The sequence below is a fragment of the Nicotiana sylvestris genome, chromosome 6, assembly GCF_000393655.2.
Source record: "Nicotiana sylvestris chromosome 6, ASM39365v2, whole genome shotgun sequence".
NCBI classification, from domain to species: domain Eukaryota; kingdom Viridiplantae; phylum Streptophyta; class Magnoliopsida; order Solanales; family Solanaceae; genus Nicotiana; species Nicotiana sylvestris.
The window spans coordinates 96475405-96501741 of NC_091062.1; the positions used below are offsets into that span (position 1 = coordinate 96475405).

The 26337-nt window shown below is 39.6% G+C and overlaps 1 protein-coding gene across 2 annotated transcripts; it reads left to right on the forward strand.

The window, feature by feature from the left end:
- Window positions 1-468: 468 nt before the first annotated feature.
- Window positions 469-2450, forward strand: LOC104212774 (uncharacterized). Of its 2 annotated transcripts, none has more exons than XM_009762128.2 (3): window positions 469-571; window positions 1244-1895; window positions 2169-2450. In XM_009762128.2, exons 2-3 carry the CDS (start codon window positions 1263-1265, stop codon window positions 2250-2252), a joined length of 717 nt encoding a protein of 238 aa, XP_009760430.1. In that variant the 5' UTR covers window positions 469-571; window positions 1244-1262; the 3' UTR covers window positions 2253-2450. The 2 variants fall into 2 exon arrangements, with proteins under 2 accessions (XP_009760430.1, XP_009760431.1); XM_009762129.2 differs by having other exon boundaries at window positions 1247-1895.
- The last annotated feature ends 23887 nt before the right edge of the window (window positions 2451-26337 follow it).

A 26337-nucleotide genomic window follows, 5' to 3' on the forward strand; every position in this document is an offset into this window, starting at 1 on the left:
TACTAGACGAAGAGATAGAACGGAATCAGAAGAAAAAATTAAAAACTCGAATGTGGGTGAATTTTGCGTTCTCATCGGTTGGCTATGGAGATTTGGAAACTGTACTCTAGTCTACTTGTTAACTGTTAAAGAACGAAGAAAAGCGTGGGAAGCTTGTGCCGGGTGAAATAGGTGGGCTGGATCGAAGATAAGGAGAGATGGGTAGATTGGGCCGCGTGAAATATGAGGGTCGGGTAAATAAATTGAGCCGATTGGGTAGGCAGGGTAAATAGTTTGGGCATGGATATTAAAAGGTAAATAGTTTGGGTTTAATAGGTATAAAGCGAGATTTTCTCAAGAATATTGTGCTTGGTGGGCTGGGCCATAGGCCCACTCATCATTTTTATTTTCCCACTATTATTGAATTATTTATTGCAGGAAAAAATTATATATTCCTTCGTACAGTTCGAGACCATTCTAGAACTTTTTTCACACAAAGGAATAGACACTACACTCTCACTTTCGTCTTTAGCGGAGAAAGTAGGGTTTGCTGGTCATGATCTCTCTCCAATATTTCACCTTATACTTGGTGGTAAGTTTTCTGTAGAAATTGGTATAAACTGACTTTTAAAGTTTCTAAGATTACGCTTATTCTAGCTTCTCAGGTTCAGAATTTTGGGATATTATAAAGTAAAAGTTAAGTTGGCTCAGCAGAATTAAAAATTGGCCGCCATTCACGTGATAGTAAGGCCCGATCGAATTAGACTTCTGGTGCTTGTGCTGTGGGATAATCATCCTATTATATATGGCAATACACTCTCAGATTCTTCTTGTTTTAAGTTACGGCTATTTATATACGATGTGTGCGTTTGACTGCAAGCTCTTTGATTTATCCATTAAAGAGGAGAATCTTGATTAGTATATGAGTTTGTGTACATGCAATGGGTGAGATTGTTTGATAATGAAGCAAGTGCAAATATTTTAGTGTGTTAGCCCACACCTATCCAAATTCAATCTGAAAAGAATTCCAAACCTCCTAATTTGAATTCCAGTTATAGATTATATAGTTATTGCGATTGTAATTATCCACATGCTCTAATTTTTCTACATTAAAGGATTGAAAAGGGACTCAAAGAAAGTCAAGGAAGTCCCATAATTACATAGGCTACCTTGTTCCTTATGTTTTAGATTTCTTTCTTCACTGTGTTTGTACTTTAATATAACATATAAGATTTGCCTGAGCATTTTGGAATAAAACTTGCAGCAGTTATCAGCCAAACAAAATGACTACTTCTGAAGAAACTAAATTGAGCATGAAGCTTTTGATTGACACCACGGCTCGCAAAGTCCTATTTGCTGAAGCTGAAAAGGATTGTGTTGATTTCCTTTTTCATATTCTCTCATTGCCAGTGGGAACTGTCACTAAGCTTCTTAAGGAGAAAGAAATGAAATGTGGATGCTTGCCTAACCTCTATGCAAGCGTAGAAAATCTTAATGACAAATACATTCAATCGAACCAATGCAAGGATATCCTTTTAGAACCCAAATCTTCAGCTGGAAATATCACTTCAGTTCCTTTTCTATTGCTTAATGATGTTCTGACGTCACAGAAAACTTTCTATTGTTGTTCAAACAGTAGTGCCCACTTTACTGTTTCTGATGACCCTAGTGCTCTATGTCCAACTTGTCGATGTGCTATGTCAAGAAATTTGACGTATGTTGCTCCACCGGATTCGAACGAAGCTAAGGCAGCTGCTACAGGGGGGTTTGTGAAGGATGTTATGACATATATGGTGACAGATGACTTGGTGGTTAAGCCAATGTCCACCATTTCTAGCATTGCCCTCCTTAACAAGTTTAGTGTCAGGGATATTGCTGTGCTGCAGGAGGAAGTAGTAAGTTTTGGAATGGAAGAGGTAATCAATTATACTTGATAACTAAAGAAATTTTATACTATCACTGTGTTTTAATCTATTGTAGCATGTTTGTAGGTTTTCAATCATACTTTTTTTTTACCAGTTACATGTAGTTGTTTTTTAGGTGAACTAATAGTATTGAAATATGGTTCCACTATTCTTGTGTTTGAAATAAACTCAACAAATTTTTGCTTGTTTGATGTGCCTTTTTGTATTTCTTTTTTTCTTTGGATTAGTATTCCTACTTAGTAAACTCCTACTATCATTTTGCAGGCACTGGAGTTGCTGAAAGCATCTTTCGAGTCAAAAACAGTTCTAACAAGTGTTTTCATGAGCCGCATAAAAGTGGAGAAATAGTCGTAAGACGAAATCGAATTGGGTGTTTCAGTTTATTATTTGCCTTATATATATATATATATATATAGTAGTGGTTTTCTTTTGTTTCTTTCCCGCTTGAGTTGATTCTGATTTGTAGGTTTATCTATTATTAAATCGTACTTATGTATAGCTTGGAGCTTCTTTTTGTTATGTATCCTCTGTTTTCATCTTGTGTTGCAGAGTGGTATCTCTTTATAAATGGCGCACTAATAATTTGAAGAGATGCCTTAAACCGCCCATAGAAGCAATGTCATTTTTAAGTACACTTATAGCTTGTTTGGCCAAGCTTATTTTTGGCCAAAAGTGTTTTTTTTGGGCTAAAAGCACTTTTGGCCTCAATTTGAGGTGTTTGGCCAAGCTTCTGGAAGGAAAAAAGTGTTTTTGAGGAGAAACAGAAGCAGTTTTGGAGAAGCAGAAAAAAGTAGCTTCTCTCCGAAAACACTTTTTTGAGAAGCACTTTTGAGAAAAATACACTTAGAAGTAGTTTTTTAAAGCTTGGACAAACACTAATTGTTGCTCAGAAGTGTTTTTCAAACTAATTAGCCAAACACAAACTGCTTCTCACCAAAAGTACTTTTGAGAAAAGCACTTTTGAAAAAAACACTTCTCAAAATAAGCTGATTTTTGCAGCTTGGCCAAACGGGCTATTAACCTCATCACTTTCTACTTTGTGGTGATGCTGTAAATTGTGTGGATTCAGCAGTATCTTCAAGTAGGTACAGAGTTCCCTTGCGCTTCCACAAAACTACCCTCTTGCACGAGTGGCAAACGGGCGAGTTGGGTCGGATATGGCTCGGGTCGAAAACGAGTAATGAAAAAATAGATAAATTATCCAACTCGATTCATATTTAATACTGATAAAAAATGGGTTAACTGACGGTACCATATTATCCATAACTTCTTGAATATGATTACTTTTGGGAGAATTCCTAGTCTCCCAAACTTGAGAAATCTTAATTTAAGGTTGTACAAATGTAAAAGTTAAACATATTAGTTATCCATTGGTTATCCATTGATTATCCGTTTAGAAAATGGATAATATAATTCTTATCCATATTTTATTTTTAAAATTTTCATTATCCAACTATTTTTAAGTGGATAATATGAATGATTAATTGTTTTCTTTTAACTATTTTACCCCTTGTATGCTGATTTATTTGACTACGTAAGGCACAATTCTATCACGCGAAAGTCAAATCAACATTGAAACAATGTAGTCGCTATGGATAGCCATTGACAGTTTGTTAGAGTAGCTTGAACACCGTTGTTCTGTCGCCTAAGTTGCTTGGATTTCGTGCCGGTTAATCCATTATGCAACTCTTAATATGACAAAAGTTAATCAGTTGGCTCGGCAGAACTACAAATATACGCGATATGTTGTGCCCGGATACATTCGTATGGTGCGGCTTTGACTAAAATATAATACTCCTTTCGTTTCATATTAGACGAGATGTTTTCCTTTTTAGTTTGTTTCAAAACAAATGACATATTTATAAATTTGGAAATAATTCAATTTTAAACTCTTTATTTTACTCATTTACCTTTAACGAGAAGCTTTTATAGTCATACAAATGTCATGACCCCACAAACCTTTTACCTTTTAAGCTTTTAAGACCACAAGTTTTAAAAGTATTCTTCTTTTTTCTTAAACTTCGTGTCGAATCAAACTACCTTAACTAATATGAAACGGAGGGAGTGACATATTATATGTAAACTTTACATATATTTTACATCTATTGCCTATTTTTGGTTTAACTAATGGGGGTGGGTGACTATTTAGGTTAATCCTTCCAATATCTTTTAGGAACTCATATATCCATCCCCACATAATCGTATTTTCCGTACTTACATATCTTATTGAGAGGTTGAACTTCACTTATTCCAAGCACTTATACATTACAGCTCCTACTGCTCATGCAACCTGTAGCTAAGACCCAATTCCAGCCCAATCTCACGGAAATAGTTGAGAGAACTTCATTTATAGTCCATCGGGCAAAACAAATAGCATCCGGTAGCCCAAAATTTCAATATGCATTTTATAGTCCAAAAATAATTCTAGTGGCTAGCCACCAAACTATATATCTGCACCACATGCCCTCAAAGCTCTTCATCAATGGCCCTAGGTTTGTCCCTAGCCTACAACTCCAACGGGAAACCCTTTTCTCCAACAAATTCCAGCACCAGTTTGTCAACTTACAGGAAGCAGCAATCAAATCTTTTCTTTCCTTTGACAAAAGTAGCTTCCTTTTCACAACTCCAATTCTTACTTTCTCAATTTTCAATTAATCATAATGTAGATTTTCCTCTCTTTTCTTGTAGAAATATAGGCGGCAGAGTCGGGCCCTATTTATCGTTAGTGGATTAGATTCCGGCAAAAGTAATATTCAAGGTATCCCATAATCTCCAGCATAACAAGTTCATAGTAACAACAATACACAAACAAACACAGGTTCACTGGAGAAATAATTTCCGACCCGAAATGGTTTAGCCGGAAAACTTCACGGTCGTTGGAAAAGCTATATACCGGCCAGATCTGCCGAAATTCAAATTAGCAAGCAAACCATCTTTCAGATCTAGATTTTTATAATATCAAAATCCCCAAAACAGTAACTAAAACGAGAAGAAAGAGTCGCCAGATTTTAATGGAGGGTCGCCGGTGTTTGAGTTTCCGTCCAGATCTAAAGCCAACGAGATCGAGCACAATGGGTTAGACTGACTGGGTTTTGATTTCAATTTCACGATAAAGTTCGGTTCTTCCCTCCAAGATAAAGCGTCCCTTTTATGTTTTTACAAAGGTGCAAGTCGTTGGGTTTCTACTTGGGTTCAAGCTGATGGCTTTCCTTCTCTCCTTCTTCCTATTTATTTACCTTTTTATGTTTTTGAATCCACTAATAGAAAATCGTTCTCAATTGTGTTATTTTGTCCAATGTAGAGATAGACCATGTATTACATTTTTAGACTGTATTAGACTGGAGAGCAAATTTTTTTTTTTTGAATATTGGAAAGAAAATCTGTCACTATACAAAATACATACAAAATTTGTCACAATACAAAATTCAAACAAAATCTGTCACTATACAAAATACAAAAAATATACAAAATAGACTGTCACTATACAAAAAATATACAAAATAGATTGTCACTATACAAAAAATATACAAATAGACTGTCACTATACAAAAAATATACAAATAGACTGTCACTATACAAAAAATATATAAATAGACTGTCACTATACAAAAAATATATAAAATAAACTGTCACTATACAAAAAATATACAAATAGACTGTCACTATACAAAAAAATATACTATAAAATAAACTGTCACTATACAAAAAATATACAAAATAAATGTAACTATACAAAATAGATGAAACTATACAAAAAAGACGGCCACTATACAAAAATACATGATACACTCCAAATACAATTATATACACTATGTTTACATATTAGAAAATACACATTATATACAATTTTGATACATTGTTCAGACAGATTATACATTGTTCGTACTAGGATAGAATATTTATACATTGCAAAATAAATATTTATATATTGCGCCAGGCAGGGGTTGAACCTACAACCTTCAGCTTAGAAAACAGGCGCTCTATCCACTAAGCTACAGGTGCTTATGTTGTCATACTCATTCCTTTCGGCTACTATATGCAATACTTTTGGGCTGAAGGGCCATTTTTTGTAAGTAGAATAAAACGTGGGCTATTAAAATTTTCAGGGGCTATAGAGGGTAGTTTTCCCGAAATAGTTTCATATAGAGTACTGGACTTATGGTTTCGTATCCTCCCCGCCCAAGGTTGTATACTCATTTAAAGCCCAATAAGAGAATGGACGAAGGAAACTTGTCACTATAAGCACAACTTGTTTCTCATGAAAAATATTGTAATCGTGGAAAGTGGATTTCATCAAGTATGGACTCATCACTCATAGGTAGTAAGGGAGGAGAGACGGAAATATGAGAAGTTTCTACTGGGAGCCTTTGTGATAAGGCAGTTTATCCACTTTGGCAACAAATGTAGCTCAAGTGCAAATTGAATTCTAGATGTGGGAAAAAAAACTGTTGGAATAGTGATTAGTGAGCCCAAGATTGGACAGATACCATCCCATCTTTTCCATAGGCTGTTTAAATATGGCCATGGCAAAAGTGAATGGTGTGCAGGACCACGATTTAAAACATGCTTTTGTTCATTTGTTTGCACCTCTGCATTCCTCATTGTATTGCTAAATAAGGTGAGCTTTAATTTCATTGCCAAAAACGAGCAAAATAATTAGGAAAATATTTAATGAAACAAACGTCTTATTAATTGAGTAGGTAGGTTAGTTAGTCGGCTATTGATGCATAAAAGGAAAAAGAAATTATTTTTAATCGAAATATATGTCTAGAATAAATATTCTTAGAAGTTGAAACTAAAATATTCAAGTTAGACCTAGTACAATAAATTTTCATGCAAGAAGTCTGAAATTAATTTTTTCTTTTTGGTAATTTCAACTTCTTTATTGAAGATTGTAATTATTCACATGTATGATGGGAATTGGGAGTACTTCCCATGCACTTCCTATATATATAGCGACATTTGATTTGATTTTGAAAATATTATATCTACATAAATTAAGTATGGGGTCAACTATTTTTTTTTAATAAATAAAATGGGAGGACAGAACAGCGCCTCAAGATACACTAAACTATTCCTTGGTGCATGATGCATCTGAATACAACGTGGGGCATTTGCATCTATACCCGTTTTTTGTGTCATATTTTAATTTGTGCTCGCTTTATAAAAAAAAATTGCTAGTGTACCCGCTTTTTCACATAACTTCAGCAAACGGGGCTGAAGTAGCAAAGGCAATCACGCAAAACTTCAGCATTCTAGTAGCCGGGCCTGAAGTTTAGCTCTAGAACTGAAGTTTCTGTGTTGTGACTGGGAAACTTCAGCTCTTATATGAAGCCGTTGGATTTGCTCATCTCCATTGATCCAATTGATGAAGCCTTCAACAGCTATTCAATCATTTCTTTCAATTGCTGTATTGACAATGCAATTAACTATTTGTAAATCAAGTGCATTATTTCTCTGTTTCGTTGTTTTCACGTCAACGACTAAACAATATTAACCAGAAAATAAGCGCTATGTTTTACACAGAAATTGTATAATGATCGTGCTGGTTACCTAATCCTTTTCCACAATATTCTGTACTTTGATTTTGTTTAGATAATTTTACTGAAGTTTTATAGAGTAATATGGTATCTGATCAGAGAGAACTCCTTGTTGGCATCTAGCTGTGATGAGATGAAGTTTCTTTCTTTCAATTTGCTTGTTTGCATATTTCAGCTATTTATTTCAGAAGAAGAAGAAAATGAAGGAGAAAGGGGGCTGAAGTTATTTAAGAATTGAGTACAAGTTAAAAATTTTAAAAAAAATGGATATAGATTAAATGGGGGCGACCAAATAGGACGCCTCGTGCAACTTTTACATACAACGTCTGTTCAGGCACAAAAAATCCAATTGTCATCTCATCCAACTACACCTTTTCTATGGTATAATAGTGTCCCTACAACATTTAATCACTAGCTAGCACTCTACTGGAGGAAGGCAAAAAAGATTAAACCATACAGTGTCTATCGAGGCATTTGTAAATTATTAATTTACCGGATGCAGTATAGGAATACCATTATATTCACAATAATTTCTTTGGTATATTGGCTGAGAATTAATTAATATTAAGCAAATTTTTCCTTTGTTAGATGCTTGGTCAAATATTACCTGGGATAAAGTTTCGTTGTTACCCGTGACCCTCTTACTGGAGCTCTAACATGAGGATAATTTTAACTCATATTAAAAAATTAAGGTGTAAATTTAAATATTTTTTTCTCCAAGATTTTAAACACGTGGAGTCTACCATTTCGCGATAGAGCTGTGTCCATAGCAAAAACAAATATGGCACTGTTTCTTGAAGGAAAGGATATGAATTAGGCAAAAATATAACACATGACAAAATTAAACAATTTCATATAGCGTAGGAGCAAAAATTTTGGACCTTATCTCTTTAATATAATGTAATTATTTCAAGTTGAGGACAGTGGATGAGTTCTCATGTCTTTGGACCAAAGTCTAGTGTAAATGATGCATACACATATATATGTGTTGATACATTTCATCACATGAACTATATAAAGGGTTAGAGAGCTTTAGGTGGAAAAGGGAAGGGTTTCTGTTCAGATGCACATGAGAGTGTCAAATAGCTATAAATGAAACAGCACTCTCTCTTTTCAAATATCATATGGTCTATATGAATAGCAACCCCACTTGGGAATATTTTTAAGATTATATAGTATATGGTAGGTTGATAAAAATTATGCAGTGAGCTTAGCTGTTTTTCATTTTTAGGAAAATTGAAAAGAACATGGGCGTTCATATGACCTGCTGCATATATATATATATGCCAGCTTAAATTTCATTATTATTCTCCACCAAACATAAATTCTTTAATTTGCAGGTGGAAAAGTTCAATCTTTTTACTGCTTCCATGCATCCATTGAAGAAAATGTGCTTTCAGTAAATTCTCTCTCCAAATTGACAATTCAAAAGGTGACTATTTCATATGTGGTGTTACTATTGCCTTGTCATTTGGTGTTCTTATTCATGAGGGACTTACGCATTCTATTCTTCCTTTTAGATAGAGATAATAACTAAAGTCACATCCAAGATTTATAAGATAGACCTACCTCTGTACTTATTTAATTTATCAGAGTATTTTTTCTCTGTAACAGTGTGCGCGCATGGGGTCCTAGTCTAGTAGATGTGGGTTCATTTGAACACATAACTTTTAGCATATACCGAGATTTATTTGTATAAAACTCACTGAAATTATTGAAAATATTGAATTATGAACCCCGGAACTCAAACAAGGCAATGAATTCAATGATTAAAACCTGAGTCCTAAAACCCATAGAATGAAAATTCAGGATCCGTTTATCTGTATGTAAGAATATATTTTTTCTGCTATATATTAAGTGGAAAGCAATGGGTAGAGATGCATCAGTTATAAAAACTCTGCATTTTCTCTTGATGGAGAGGCAGATGGCATAGGTTTAGTGGGTGGTTAGGATGGATCAAACAAGTCAAACCCTCCACATATTTTGCATTTAATACAAGACTGCATTTTCCCAATACAAGTTTTCTGGCTATAGTTATTCCCCTGAATTCACATTGCTTTCAATGGTAATTATGATACGGAGATCCTCCTCAAAGCATAAGTTTCAATTTAAGTTGTTGAGAACTTAATTGGTGATAAGTTTCTAAACTAGTATTTGGAAGTTCAATTTGAGTAACTCTATAAGGGCTGGTCTCTTGATATGTGGATCTTCTCATTCATTTATTCCTGAGTCTAAGACACCTAATGTTACCATTTTGCTCATCTTTTTCTCCTTAGAGAAAATGGACCAACACACGCAAAAAAGATCCTCATGGATATATTTGGACCCTCGAGATGTTAAAAGAAAAATTATTAACTGTATAAAGAATTTTCATATTATTTGTGTAATTTAACATGTTATATCAAATTTTTAATTAATTACTACTATATTTTCTTGGTTATCATATTATATTAGCCATAAATAGTGACCTTTTGTCACGAATTAATTCAAACCAAAGGTGTAATCAGTCAGTACAAAAAACTTAAACTCATTGCGAATTCTTCTAGAAGCTTTGTATTATATGTTTGAACAAAAAGTTTTAGTCTCTTTTGCCAATTTCAATTATCAATAATAAGGAAGGTAAATCTTAACCAAGCATAATCAACTTTAGATCTAAGAGTATATAACGAGAAATAACGAAAGGTGGGAACATCCCAGATTTATTGATGCCATAATCTTATCACCAATATGAGGAAAATGGATTTACATTCTAAGCAGAAAAAAGAATTGTAAGAGTAGAGAGGAAAAGTGAAGCCCCCCTTTTTCCAGAGATTCCCTCCTCTATATATAGCTCCTGGAACTTTTACTCAGTGGTCTTTGACCAACATGATCTTCTGCGATGGTCATTTTCGTCGTTACTCGAGTACAGTAATGACTTGACATACGCTGTTGATGATTTGACCCCAAGGTTGGTCCTGGTGCCCTTCGCTATTTTGCCACATGGGCGAGATCCCAGCTTGGTCGACCACTATGGTTAGATTTTGACCCATACAGTTAGTCCTTCCATCCGTCGAGGTCGTCCCTTAGCGGGCTCGATGGGCGGATTTTGTCGATTCGAAGGTTAGGAGAAATGTGACTGTACGCCTTGAGCGAGATTTTTAGATCGATGCGATGGCGCATCGGTTCAATGATGCCTTTGGATTGTCGCATCCGTTCGAATTTGAACCGTTGTGCCGATTCGCAATGTCGTTCGTAGTTATTGCCATTATGACACGTTTCCTATGGATTGAACTGTTTTTCATGCCCTATCAATTTTGATTGGTGACTCTTGGGTTTCCCGTTTAGGGCATTTATGTTCGTATAAATAGAGGAAACACCATTCTATTGGCACATTTTTTCGATGTATCAAAAGAGTTTTGCGATTGTTCATCTTCACTGATACTTCAGATTTTCGATTCACTCTCCTGTTAGTCGAAAATTGACATCACCGTCTTCCCTCTTCCCTTTGTTCATTCATTTTATTCAATCGAGATAAATGGCTAATACATCTTCCCGCGCTGACAATCTTGCCGCAATTCTGGTTCTAGAAAATGATGCTCTTGCTCCCGGAGGAGTAGAAGTGGTGGAGGATGACGGGGTTCCAACAACGACCGAAATATTGCCCCGTCCGGGGAAACCGTGGACCTATTTCAACAGTCTTGTCGGAGAGGAACCGGAGCTTGTTTCCTCTATTATGGATGAAGCGGCGATTGTGGAGCTTAATACCAAGTGGGGGATTCCGCACCATGTTTAGATGTTACCGGCAATAGGAGATGACACTATATATTTCGACCGCCCAAGATATTGTGCGTTCTACGCATATCCTTTTATTGTTGGGTATACTCTTCCTCTCCCTTCCTTGGTGGTAGATTTCTACCATTTCTATAAGGTATGTTCGGCTCAACTTTCGCCGTAATTTTATAAATTGTTCCTCATGCTGCTCAAGTTCGCGGAGCTTGCCAGTCAAGAGATCACTCTGGGGAATATGCTCAATATTTTTGCCCCTCAACTTATTCGGGGCACGATGATCCACATGCGTTATTGAGGAACGAAAAGTCTGGTGGTGAAGATGGACGATAGAGCCAATTGTCGTTTCTTCAAAAACAATTTTCATGTGCGGACCGAGCACCTTGTGGCAAACTCTGTAGGGTTCCCTGAGAGGTGCAACTTTGCACGTATGTTTATCTTCTATCAGAATGATGGTCGACCGCTTTTCTTTGAGCAGTGTTAAATCGTTTTTTCTTTTGTAGTCGCGAGACTGCTCCCTCTACTCGTTAACGATATCTGCGAATGGCTGAATGCCATTCTTCCTCATACGGCGGGAGTTCACGAATGGGCGTCCTTGTATGAGAAATATGGACGTAAGCCCCTGACTGGTAAGTAGACTTGCCGCAGCTTCTGTTTTTTGCCTTACAATTTGACCTTTTGCTTATATGACCATTACCGTTATAAGGGAGAGTGCGAAGGGCGAGGCTCCTCCACTTGCATTCCGTCAACCGACGTCTTCTGCTCGGTTTGAACCAAGGTCTGCCGCCCCGCATATAGCAAGGGCTACTCATGTTGAACCGACCAGAGCCATATGCATGGAAATTGTTCCTAGATCTGGGACTCCGGATCCTATTGCCCGCTCAACGGGTGAGTCTTCCCGTGCTGAGGATGAGGACGGTCCGTCAAAGAGACGATGAGTGGTGTCTGAAATGGCTCCCCCATCCACTGTATATTCAGAGGGCGACCTTACCTTGACGGCATCTAAAATGGGTGGTGATTAACCCTGCTGCAGAGGTGAACCCGGCGATCATGGCCAACCCGATGGCAGAGGCTTCGGCTACTGTGATTGATTAACATACCACCGCAACGGGGAGTCGGGATCCCGAGGCCACTGTTTCCACTTTGGGCGGGCCTTTGTCTTTTGGACCGAGTCATACTTCTTCTTCGGCCACAAAAAGGGGAAAGGGTGTCGTGGTCGACGACTACGAGTCTGAGTCCGATCTTGATCCTGATGATGTTAGGATGTTCGAGGAAGGCCTTACCTATACGGTGGTAATGGCGGGAGGTCTATCCCGTATACTTGAGATTCCGTCGGAGATTAACCTCCTGGGGGACACGGAGGACTTGGTATCGCAGTTTAACCTTTTGTTCTCTACCACAGAGTGTGAGGATCTTCGGGACGTCCGTGATGTTGATTTGATGCATGAAGTTGCCGCTATAGGCCTAAGGGTAAGTTTCTGCTCTTTCTTTTTGTGTTCCTTTTGTCTTTGGCGACCTTGGCCTTTACCGACTCTTTTTGTCTTTTTTGGGCTTTCAGACGTACATGCAGGAGATTGAAAGTGCTCGCAGGGCCGACACTCAGGCCAAAATCTTTCTGATGATGTTGAAGAAGTATCGGCGCTACTGGAACAAGTGTCATGAGATGTACAAACGGCTAAGGGCAAACACTGGTAATCAATCTCTCGGGAAGGAACTAGAGAAGAGGGATCAGGAGTTGATGCAGGCTATTCACAGGAATAGCAAGCTCGAGGAGCTACTTCGTGTAAAAGAAGAAGAACATGAGTTGGGCAAAGGGGTCACCGCAGAGTGTGAGCATCTTCAGGCGATGGTGTGGTCGTTGCAGTCCAAGTTGGATCATAATGCCATCAGAGTTGAAGCTTTGAGTGCGGAGTGGATTGGGAAATTAACCGAGATGGAGAGAAAGGTCTCCGAATTGGAGAGTGCCGAGTGTGCCTGGGCATCGTCTTCGGCGAGGGCGGCGGCTTTAGAGGACACTATCTGCATCCTTCAATCCGAGCAGGAGTCCGAGAGGGCAACGATTATGCTTAGGAAGGCAAGGCTCGAAGAGCGTATTGGCGAAATTGATCGGGAAGCTTCAACTTTAGAAGATCGGATAGCTATTCTTGAGGCCGAAAAGGAGCAATTGTTGGCCCAATTTGAATCCGCCTCCGCCGCTATTCCTTGCCATCTGCACGAGCTCTGGGTCCATGTCGAAGCCCAACGGGACATACACAAGAGTTTGTGGGAAGCGAGCAATATTTCTGAGGCCGCTTATGAAGGAGCTCAGGCGAAGGCACGAGAGGCACATGTTAACTGTGGTTACGATCCTGCGACATCGGAGGCTGGTGAGGATGTTGATGCTGAGGAGGGGTTTCCTAGAGATGGCGATGAGGAGGACGGCGGTGATGACGCCGAGTAAAAAAGTTGTTATCTTTGTTGTTTTTTCTTATTTGTCGTTGTTTGTTGTTTTTTCTGTACTGGACTGTCACGACCCAAAATCTAACCACATCGTGATGGCGCCTATCGTGATACTAGGCCAACCAATTATTACCCAATCACTCCATTTTCAAATTTAAGACTTAGAAAAATCATATTTTTAAACAGAAATCCAATATGATAAAAATAGAACTCAAATCCAGCGGAAAGAAGTACATAATCCTGACCTGGGGTGTCACTAAGTCACGAGAAACATACTACAACTGTCTGAAATATATAAGACTACATAGTTTGAGAATGTCTGAGTAAAAGTACTATAAGTAAGATAAGGAAGGAGAAGGCGGGACCGTGTTTGCCAAGCAGCTACCTCACAATCTCCACAGAAAGTCCTCAACTGACAAGATCAACAACCACTACCTTGTCCCGAGATACTTGAATCTGCACACAAGGGTGTAGGGGGTAACGTGAGTACACCAACTCAGTAAGTAACAAGTCCAAACTATGGACTGATGGTAGTGATGAACCAAACCTCATACAGGTTGCAACAGATAATTGTACAAAAAAGTAGGCATGCTTGTAGTTCATGTAGTTTCTGAGAAATAACTAAACACAATATGAACAATACAAAGTATAAAACTCAGGAAACTCTAAGTACTAATGCATAGATAACATGATCAATGTCACGTATAATACCTCCACTCACAGTGCCCAACCACTCAGTACTGTATATGGCCCACTCGGCCCAAAGAAGACCCATCCCGGAATGTACGTACATCATAGGCTATAAGTCGCCCAGTATCGACGAAAAATAGGCCAATCCAGCCTTATGGAGAAAATCCATCTCCATACCAATACTTCGGATATGATCCATGTCAAGGGAAGATCCATCCCTCAATATCATCAATTACTGCGCTCAATGGGGGTGTAAAGGCTCCATAGGGGCTTCTCTGAGCCCAACCGCTATATCAATGCCAGCGAAGGCATGATCAATATCTTGCTGTGGCGTGCAGCCTCATCCCATAGTGTTAATAAATATCCGGCTCTCGGCCTCACTTAATCAATACTCTCCAGTCTCATACACATGGGCTAAAATGTCATGATACAAGCCTGACAGTGATATGATATGACAAGTAGAAATAATCGAGACTTAAGGCATGATATACTACGCATTAACAGGACTGAATATAGATTATAAATGAAGCTAATAACATGACAGCAAGAAACGACCTCTCGGGTCTCAACAATATTGGCGTGAAGCCTTAACATGATATTTAGCATGATTTGCAGCTTATAAACTTAATCACATAATTACAACACAAATAACCACATAAAAGAGTCACTAAGCGGTGCCATGGAATGATCCAGGCCGCATTTATCACGGTGTACGCCCACAAGCCCGTCACTTGGCATTGCGTCACCTCAATAGTAATCATAGAACACACAGTTTGGGGTTTCGAACCCTCAAAACCAAGTTTGGAAGCGTTACTTTCCTCAAGCCAAGCCAAACTCTAGCCCACGACGCCTTTTCCTCTCGATTCGGCCTCCAAATGCCCCGATTCTAACCAAAATCAGTATATGACCATCAAAATATGCTAAGGGAACAAAGCTCACTCGAAAATAATCAAATTACAACACAAATCCTGAAATTAACCAAACCCGACCCCCGAGCCCACATCTCGAAATCCGACAAAATTTACATCAATGGAATCCTTATTCCCCCACGAGTTCATTCATATCAAAAGTACCAAAATCCGCCCACAAATGGCCCCTCAAATCCCTAATTTTAAGTCTCCAATTTTCCAAGCCCTACCCCCCAATTTGCTACTGATTTTCCCATAGATTTCAAGCTTACAACCTTAAAAATATCATAAAAACAAGTTTGGGGACCAAGGGCCTTACCTCTAAGAAACCTTCTTGAATTCTCCCTTCAATTAGCTCTCCAAAGCTTCTTCTCGTTTGGAATGTTATGAAAAATAACTCAAATTCGCGAAGGGTGAAATATATATGTTCTGACCCAGCAAAACCGCATCTGCGGTCCAATTATCGCACCTACGGTCCCAAGTGCGCATCTGCGGATTTCACTTATCCGCCCAGCCCACCGCAGGTGCGCCAAAAGTTCCGCTTCTGTGGCTTTGGCTTTTCCTTCTCTTGGCCGCATTTGCGACTTAACTTTCGCTTATATGGGCTCGCACCTACAGTCCCCAAGCCGCAGGTGCGATTATGACAGAAACTCAGCAGCTTCAGCTGCAAATTCCCAACTCCAAACTTCCCATCCACCATCCGAAATCACCCCGAGACCCTCGGGACCTCAACCAGAAGCACGAACAAGTCATATACCACTATCCAAACTTATACCAATCTTCAAAACACCTCAAACAGCATCGAATCAACTAATAACATCGGATTCACGCCTAAGGTTCCAAAATCTTTCGAATTTCGCTTTTGATCAAAAAGTCTATCAAACCTCGTCCGAATGACCTAAAATTTTGCACACACGTCACATTTGACACAACGAACCTACTGCAACTTCCGAAATTCCATTCCGACCCCTATATCAAAATCTCACCTATCAACCGGAAAACGCCAAAATTCTAATTTTGCTTGTTCAAGCCTAAATCTACTCCGGACCTCCAAAACCCATTCCGATCATGCTCCTAAGTCCCAAATCACCTCCCGAAGCTATCCGAACCATCGAAATTCACATCCGAGTCCTTTTTCCTACAAGTCAACATCCGATTGAGTTTTTCAACTTAAGCCTACTCAAAAGAGACTAAGTGTCTCAAACCTCTCCAAAACCACTTCGAACCCGAGTCAACTAACCTAGTAACTCATAATACAGCTGAACAAGACAATAAGAAATAGAAATAGGGGAAATAGAGAGGTAACTCATGAAATGACCGACCGGGTCATTACATCCTCCCACTTTTAAACAAATGTTCGTCCTCGAACAAGTCAAGAAACATACCTGAAGTCCCAAATAAGTGAGGATATCTGCTCCGCATCTCCCGCTCGGTCTCCCAAGTAGCCTCCTCTACGGGCCGATCTCTCCAATGCACTTTCACTGAAGCTATATCCTTTGACCTCAACTTTCGAACCTACCGCTCTAAAATAGCTACTGGCTCCACATCATAAGTCAAATCACCATCCAACTGAACCGTGCTCTAATCCAAAACATAAGATGGATCGCCAATATACTTCCGGAGAATAGAAATTTGAAATACCGGATGTACACTCGATAAGCTGGGGGGTAAAACAAGCTCATAAGACACCTACCTAATCCTCCGAAGCACCTCAAAAGGCCCAATGAACCGAGGACTCAATTTAATCTTCTTCCCAAATCTCATAACACCCTTCATGGGCAAAACCTTCAATAGAACCTTCTCACCAACCATGTAAGACACATCCCGAACCTTCTTATCAGAATAACTCTTTTGTCTTGACTGCGCTGTACGAAGCCTCTCCTGAATCACCTTCACCTTGTCTAAAGAATCCTGCACCAAGTCTGTACCCAATAGCCTAGTCTAGCCCGGCTTAAACCAACCAACTGGAGATCTACACAGTCTCCTATATAAAGCCTCATATGGAGCCATCTGAATACTCGATTGATAGCTATTGTTATAAGCAAACTCTGCGAGCGGTAAAAACCGATCCCATGACCCTCCAAAATTAATGATACAAGCGTGCAACATGTCCTCTAATATCTGAATTGTGCGCTCGGACTGCCCGTCTGTCTGAGGGTGAAAAGTTGTGCTCAACTCAACCTGAGTACCCAACTCTCACTGTACATACCTCCAAAACTGTAAAGTAAACTGAGTGCCTCTATCTAAAATGATGGAAACTGGGACACCATGCAACCGAATAACCTCTCGGATATAGATCTCGGCCAACTGCTCTAAAGAATACGTAGTAAACACAGGAATGAAGTGCGCGGACTTGGTCAGCCGATCCACAATCAACCAAATAGCATCAAACTTCTTCAAAGTCCATGGGAGTCCAACTACAAAGTCCATGGTGATCCGCTCCCACTTCCACTCTGGAATATCTATCTGCTAAAGCAAGTCACCCGGTCTCTGATGCTCATATTTTACCTTGTGACAATTGAGACACCGAGCTACAAATCCCACAATGTCATTCTTCATTCTTCTCCACAATAATGATGTCTCAGATCCTAATACATCTTTGCGACACCCGGATGGATGGAATATCGCGAGCTATGGGCCTCCTCAAGAATCAACTCCTGAAGCCCATCTACATTAGGTACGCATATCCGTCCCTGCATCCTCAATACCCCATCATCACCAATAGTCACATCTCTTGCATCATCGTGCTGAACTCTGTCCTTAAGGACAAGCAAATTAGGATCATCATACTGGTGCTCTCTGATGCGATCAAATAAGGAAGACCAAGAAATCACACAAGCCAATAACCAACTGAGCTCCAAAATATCTAACCTCATGAACCGATTGGACAAGGCCTGAACATCAACTGCAAGAGGTCTCTCCCCAACTGGAATATATGCCAAACTCCCCATACTCACCGCCTTCCTACTCAAGGCATCGGCCACCACATTGGCCTTCACTGGATGGTACAAAATAGTGATATCATAGTCCTTTAGCAGCTCCAACCATCTCCGCTACCTCAAATTGAGGTCTTTCTGCTTGAACAAGTGCTGGAGGCTACGATGATCAGTAAACACCTCACAAGACACACCATACAGATAATGTCTCCAAATCTTCAATGCATGAACAATGGCAGCCAACTCTAAATCATGAATGAGGTAGTTCTTCTCATGGGGATTCAACTGACAAGAAGCATAAACAATAACTCTACCCTTCTGCATCAACACACACCCGATACCAACTCTCGAAGCATCACAATACACGATATATAAACCTGAAACTGATGGCAAAACTAACACTGGAGTTGTGGTCAAGGCAGTCTTGAGCTTCTGAAAGCTTGCCTCACACTCGTCCGACCATATGAATGGAGCACCCTTCTAAGTCAGCTTGGTCAAGGACGATGCTATAGATGAAAATCCCTGAACGAACCGGCGGTAATAACTCGCCAAAACCAAGAAAGCTGCGAATCTCTGTGGCTGAGGACAGTCTGGGCCAACTCTGAACCGCATCTATCTTCTTCGAATCAACCTGAATACCCTCACTAGACACCACGTACCCCAAGAAAGTCACTGATTTGAGCCAAAACTAACACTTGGAGAACTTTGCATAAAGCTTCTCCTACCTCAATCTCTGTAACACAACTCTCAAATACTCCGCGTACTCCTCCTAACTACGCGAATACACCAAAATATCATCAATGAAGACTATTCCAAACGAGTCGAGATAAGGCTGAAACACGTTGTTCATCAAATGCATGAACGTTGTTGGGGCATTGGTCAGCCCAAAATACATCACAAGGAACTCATAATGACCATATCTGGTCCTGAAAGTTGTCTTAAGAATATCTGAGTCCCTAATCTTCAGCTGGTGATACCCTGAACGAAGATCAATCTTGGAGAACACTCTCGCTCCCTAAAGCTGGTCAAACAAATCATTAATGTGAGGCAGGGGATACTTGTTCAACTGCCTATAATCAATGCACATCCTCGTAGTGCCACCCTTCTTCTTCACAAATAGAACAGGAGCACCCCACGGCGAAACACTAGGCCGAATAAACCCTTTATCAAGGAGTTCCTAAAGCTGCTCCTTCAACTCCTTCAGCTCCACCGGTGTTGATACCCAATTTTTTCCATAGTATTTTCAAAAACTATGCTTTGGCATCAATTAGCATTTTATACAATTCTTCATTTTAAAAATATTTTAACTAATTTCTCCCAGCATTTTATTTATAAAAAAATCATTGATTGCATCACAAATAGTTTTATAATAATTTTTTGTGGCTTAATTTTATCATTTGAATTTGTACTAAGCTTTAATTATTGCACAAATAGCCAAATTTGTATTCGTAGGATATAGTTGCAATTACTTTGCAATTATAGCATGTGCATGTATTATTCCATTATTTTACCATAAAATAGCCTTTTATATTTTTAAAATATTAAGTAATTATTTTAAATATTTTCAGGCACAAAAAATTATTTTTTATAGCCTATTAGTTATTTTTAAAAAATATTTATCAATTAAATAGGGTATTTAACAAATGGCCCCTTATTTTCAAATTTAGCCTAAATACCTAGCCCAATTTTAACCCCAATTTCAAATTAAACCAGGCCCAAAATCTACCCAGCCCAAACCACTTATCTACCTGACCCACTTTTTGCCAAATCCTGGCTGTTGATCATTTTGATCAATGGTCCAGATTATCCCTTACCTAAATTAAACCCTAATGACCTCCCCCCAGACCTCTCATTTCCTCGCCTCTCACGCCGACACTTGATCCCCTTTTCTCTCAAAAGCTCTCAAGTCCTAACCCTAACTCACCCTCATCGTCGTTCATCTGTTGCCATTCATTGTGTTTCCCAACCACCATCAGACCTCTAATAGCCTCTCTTATGTTGGTATTGCCGTCTCTAAGGTCCTCGAGAAATCAGGGTCAACCCACTTACACCTATGGTCCTTTCTTGCCTATTTCAGGCTGTTCCGGTTCGATTTCGAGTAAGATCTTCCTATGTCGCCTTAGATATATGGATTTCTAAGACTACTTCTTTATCTCTGTGTTGTTCTTCTCGAAATCCTAATTTTGCCCTTTGAACTTCTCAGATCTGTGCAAGATCTGAGATGGATCGAACCTATTTCACATGAGTTTTACAAGAACCTTATGATTTTCGAATGATTTTCCATTTTTCTAAACTAGGGTTTCCCAAAACTTTCTTTCTCCAAAATATTTGATAATTTTGAGTGTTTAATCTTCTATTTCTTATGTGTTTTAACCAATTTCATAAAGGTTTACTTTAACTTTAACTAGTTTATGCTAAAACCCCCAAAATTTTTGACATTTTGTTTGGTTTTTGAGTTACTTGTGTACTGACTTTGTCCTATACTTTGGTTCCTGTGATTTTTCTTTAGCTTAATTCGATGTCTTGTGATTTTTTATCCTAATATGCCTCTACTAAGGTTCTTGGTTCGACTTTTCTACTGATTCTATATGTCTATATTCATTCTGGCTATTCATGGTAAACCTATATTTTTCTCCTTAAATCAGTGTTGTTTTGAATTTTTGATTTACCAATTTGTTTCGTTAAACCTATGTATTGAATCCTGACTATTCCTTTCTTACCTTATTTTGTCTGCGATACTTGTTGACGCTTTACATGATTTTCTCCTTAATTAAACCCTTGCCTATTATTATTCTGAAGTCTTTATTTTGGTTTGATTTGAACGACTTTCCTTAATAAGGCCTTTGCTTCTTACTTCTTTACTCAGTCTGATTGAACTCCTTGCCTTAATTAGCTCCTGTCATTATCGTTGATTGATTATCCCTTGATTAAGGGGAATACTTTACTGATTTCATGTTTGTGACTGATTCTGTAAATTTCCCTAATTGCTACATCATTGATTCTTTACCTTATTTTGTTTAACTCTTGATTACTATATATGCCCTTACCTATTCTCACTTCTGGACACGAACACATTAGTTCATCAACACTCTCACACTCTCAAAAGCACTTTATTCTCTTCTGTTACTTGCAATTCTCATTAACCCAGCCGGCTATAAGCCAAGGCTGGCTATTTGCACTATCTTTACTCTATACTTTGTGTTCTCTCCTTAACTGATATGTCCTGATTCAATTCAAATTCCAAAACTATATGTTTCTCTGCTATTTCAATTCATTAGTTGTGACTTCTAATCCTGTTTATTATTTTACTATCATGTGCTCAACGTGTAATCTACATGCCTAGATCACACTGCTACTGTCTCATTTAGCATATTGGAGTTTGTTCTGACTAGTATATTTATTCATAAGAATCTGTTTACTGTTGAGTATGCCTAATCCTGCCTTGTGATAATTGCATGCATCTTGTTTTGCTCATTAGCATGTCCCAAGCTACATTGCTTGTTTACTGATTCACCAGCATGTCTTAATTCTGCTTGTTCTATCTATGATTAGTATTTCCAAACTATGAATGTTCTCCATGAAGTGCTTGCCTAGTCTGTTCATCTAAATTTTGCTTACTCTACTTCACTAATGAGATCCTGCTAAGTCATCTAGCCCTACAAAGTACTCTGATTGTGTGTCCAAGATCTATGTGTCTTTGTTGTAACCTTTGTAATTAACTTACAATTTCTTGAGAAGCTTGTCCATATGTTTGCTTATACATTAGTGTGTATTCTATATGTCCCCAATCCCTTTCTCCCGATATGTAGAGTCTGTTTGCCCATAAGTGTTTTTTGAAGTTGTTTGTTGTGTGACTTGAACTCTGATGTCAAAATGTTCTTCATGTTTTTCTCAAACTGTTTACCACTCTAACTAGTGTTGGTTTCAGAAAATCTTTTCACTCCCAAGGCCCTCCTGCTACTATTTACCAAAACTCTTTCAAATTATGTCAAGCACTCTCACTTATTCGTAGGTTATTAAGTTCTTCCCCTCTGGTATATGTACTGCTTAGAGGTCCATGAGACCACTCTGAACTCTGGCATATCAGGCTGGAACTTCTACACTGCACATAATCAGTCTTTATTTGAGGAAAGTCTGGGTGTGAGCACTGCCCGGAATCCTTGAGGTCCTTAGGGAACTCTGACGCACCTAGACATGAATTGGGCTATGGAACTTTGGGCATTTGAGATTAGTGAAGGCTTGGTACACCAGGATTGCTTTGGGCCTGCTTCAGGCTCCCTAGAGCTTAACTTCTATTCTATTTATGTAAGTTTTATTCAATCATTGGTCTGTAATAATTAATTGTAAACCGATAATGGGGTGACTAATGAAAAGGGGGTTAGTTGTAAATTGTGGGTAAAGTTGGGTAGATAACATGCCTATAGGGTTTATTGTGATTTATATGTGCTGTGTTAGACAACCTGCCTATAGGATTTCTTGGTTGAAATAAATTCTACCTGCTCCACTTCATATAATTAGAGATCATGCGTATAGGATCTAAATCGGCTTTAATAGAAATCATGCCTATAGGATCTAAAATCAGTTTAACTTTAACTCACGCCTGTAAGTTCTGAATTAGATTAACCAATCTACTCGTTTCTTCAACGCTGTGTTAGTTAACATCACTAGAAAGCATGCTTATAAGATCCAAATTGCCTATTTAAAATTGTTTACTGTTTTACTGCATTCATGATCAATGATTAGATACCATGCTCATAGAGTATCACTATCACACGCCTAGGCAAGCCTATAGGGCGACTAAAATTCTGCAAACTGTAAAACTATGCTCTGTTATCTGTGACTACTCATATTCAACAGGTCAAAAATCAGTAGGCAAACTGAATAGGACTTTGACACTTTGGTCCAAATTCAATACTGCATATTCTCTGCTCACCTAGACATCCTGTTCTAGGGCTTCTCTTAAATACCTGAAACTATGTTTAAGACGTGCACTTGCTTGCTCTATTTGTGGAGGTAAAACTTGAGCCTTTAATTGTTCTCTTTTAGTCCAGTCCTAATTGTTTTGATTGTCGCCTAGATTTTTCTCTTTTAAGTACCTTAGGATGGTCTAGAACTACCTAAATTAGAGGTTCTAAATACCTCTAGAGCCACAAGGAAGGGACGGGTAGTGCACGCATAAGATATCTTTTAAGGTTGCTAGAACGCTTTAGGCTATGACCAAGGGGAGGGAATTAGGTAGTAAGAATATGATGACTGCGCGCTAATGTCACGTGTAGCCCCTCATTGAGGAGTGATTACCGGGCATTGCATGGGTATGATCCTGTAGGCTAACCAACCTAGGACCCCTCTTTCTTAATTCCTATGTGTTTTAAATGAACTTCCTTTACACACACATACATATATATATATATATATATATATATATATATATATATATATATATATATATATATATATATGCATATATGCATGCAAGTTGTTCAAACCTTTTCCTTGCTTCCATTACATGAATCATACATGTGTTTAGAATGTGAAAAAATGCCTTTATTTGCGAATATGTGTTGAAATTGCTTACTTGTAAAATGACTAATTCACATAGTTTAAGTTCGTCCAGGACCCACCGTTGTGGACCGCGAGGGGTGCCTAACACCTTCCCCTCAAGGTTATTTCGAGCCCTTACCCTAATCTCTGGTGATGCAAACTAGTTCATGAGTTAATCGCTCTAGGTGCCCTAACGCACCGTAATTCGATAGGTGGCGACTCTTCAAATACCCAATTCTCAAAAGGAAACGAGTTTTTCCCCATGAATGTCGAAACCCGGACTTCCCCGTCAAAAAGAAAAAAAGGGGTGCGACAGCCGGTGCCATACGATACAGTGGAACAAAAATGGGTTGAGTGTCCGGCACCAGGTCAATACCAAAATCAATATCCTTATCCGGTGGCATGCCCGAGAGGTCTTCGGGGAACACATCGGAAAAATCCCTTACTACGGGAACAAAATCAATACTTGGAGTCTCTGCACTGACATCCCTCACAAAGGCTAAGTATGAAAGACAACCCTTGCCAACCATCCGCTGGGCCTTTAGAAATGAAATCACCCTACTAGGAACATAATCAGTCGAACCTCACTACTCAATCTGTGGCAACCCCGGCATAGCCAACGTCACTATCTTAGCATGACAGTCCAAAAATAACACAACACGGAGATAACCAATTCATGCCCAATATCACATCAAAATCAACTATACTAAGCAACAAGAGATCCACTCGGGTATCCAAACCCCCATAGTCATTACACACGACCGATATACACGGTCCATAATAATATTATCACCCACCGGAATGGATACATGAACAGACGAAATAAGAGACTCATGGGGCATGTCCAAATAATGGGCAAAATATGACGACACGTAAGAAAAGGTGGAGCCGGGATCAAATAATATAGAGGCATCTCTGTGGCAGATAAAAATAATACTTGTAATCACAGCATCTGAAGCAATAGCATCTGGTCTGGCTGGGAGAGCGTAGAAATGGGCCTGACCACCACCTAATCGACCTCCCCCTCTAGGGCTACCCCTAACTGACTGGCCTCCACCCCAAGCTGACCGAGCGGGTAGGGAAGTAACTAGTGCGAAAGTCGAAGGCTGACTCCTCTGTTGGGATGAACGTCCTGTAAGACGAGAACAAAACCTCTTCATATGACCCAAATCTCCAGACTCAAAGCAACCCCTCGCAGCAAGTGGCGATGGGGACTGAAGGGAGCCCCGCACACCGGATGCCCACTAGAAGAACCAGGCATAGATTAGCCCTGAACTGATGGTAATTGAGTCGAACTCTGAGCTAGAAGGGCACTGAGAGATGAGTGACCCTGATGTGAACTGTGAGAACCATGGCCAGATGACCCACCACGGTGACCTAAACGGGCTGGCTGAGCATGCCTGAATGAACGGCCTCTGCCGTGCTAAAACTGGTCTCCCGAAGAAGAACCCCCAAAACTACCATATCCTCGAGGCCTCTTTCCCTCCCTCTCCTCTCACTCATAGCGACGAACTGAGTCAATCTCTCTAGCAATATCAACCACCTCCTCATAAGAAGCTCCAGATACTCTCTCTCTCTCTCTCTGGTTAGAAAAATCTGTAGCTGATAGTTGAGGCCGTCAATGAACCTCCTGATCCTTTCCCTATCTGTGAGAACTAGCCAGATGGCATGACGGGCCAACTCGAAGAACCTCATCTTATACTGCATCACAGACATGCCCTCCTGACACAGCTACTCGAACTCCCTGCGCAGCTCCTCCCTACGGGAATGCAGTTCATACTTCTCTAAGAAGAGAATCGAGAACCGATGCCAGCTAAGGGGTGGTGCACCAATAGGCCTATGCCTCTCATAAGCCTCCCACCAGGTGAAGGCAGCCACAGAAAACTGAAATGTGGTAAATGAGACCCCACTAGTATCCAAAATACCCGTTGTACGCAACATCCTCTGACTCTTATCTAAGAAATCATGGGCATCATTGCCCTCTGCACCACTAAAAGCCGAAGGATGAAGTATTCCAAACCTCTCCAATCGATGTTGCTCGTCATCAGGCATAACTGGAACCACAAAATCCTGAGCAGGTGCAACCGGCTAGGCTATTGGTGCCTCCGGTTTTCGGAGTTCCTGAACAACCTGCTCAGGTGTACGGGCGGCAGGAGTTTGAGTGTCTCCCCCATCCTGAGAAGTAGTTGTTGTAGTATAAATTGCGACTGCCTGATCAAGACTGGTGCACACAGTCAGAATCTGAGCTAAAGTCTCCTAAAGACCCAGAATAACAATAAGCACAGTCGGTGCCTGAGCTGGTGCTGCTAGAGCATCCCCAGCTAGAGCCTGATCATGAACTGGGGTGGGGGGTGGATCTGAAAGTGTTTCCCTAGCTACTGTGCGGGCCATGCCCCTGCCCCTACTACGGCCTCGACCGCGTCCTCGGCCTCTAGAGTCCCCAACTGGTGGTACCGGTGGTCGTCCATCCTGAACGATAGCACGTGTCCTCACCATTTATGGGATAATCGAATAATAAAAGTTTAGTACTCGGATCAACAGATTCGCATGATAGAATTCAAGAATATGAAGTTTTTCCTAAAGGTTCTGCAACATCCCGAGGATAAATACAGAC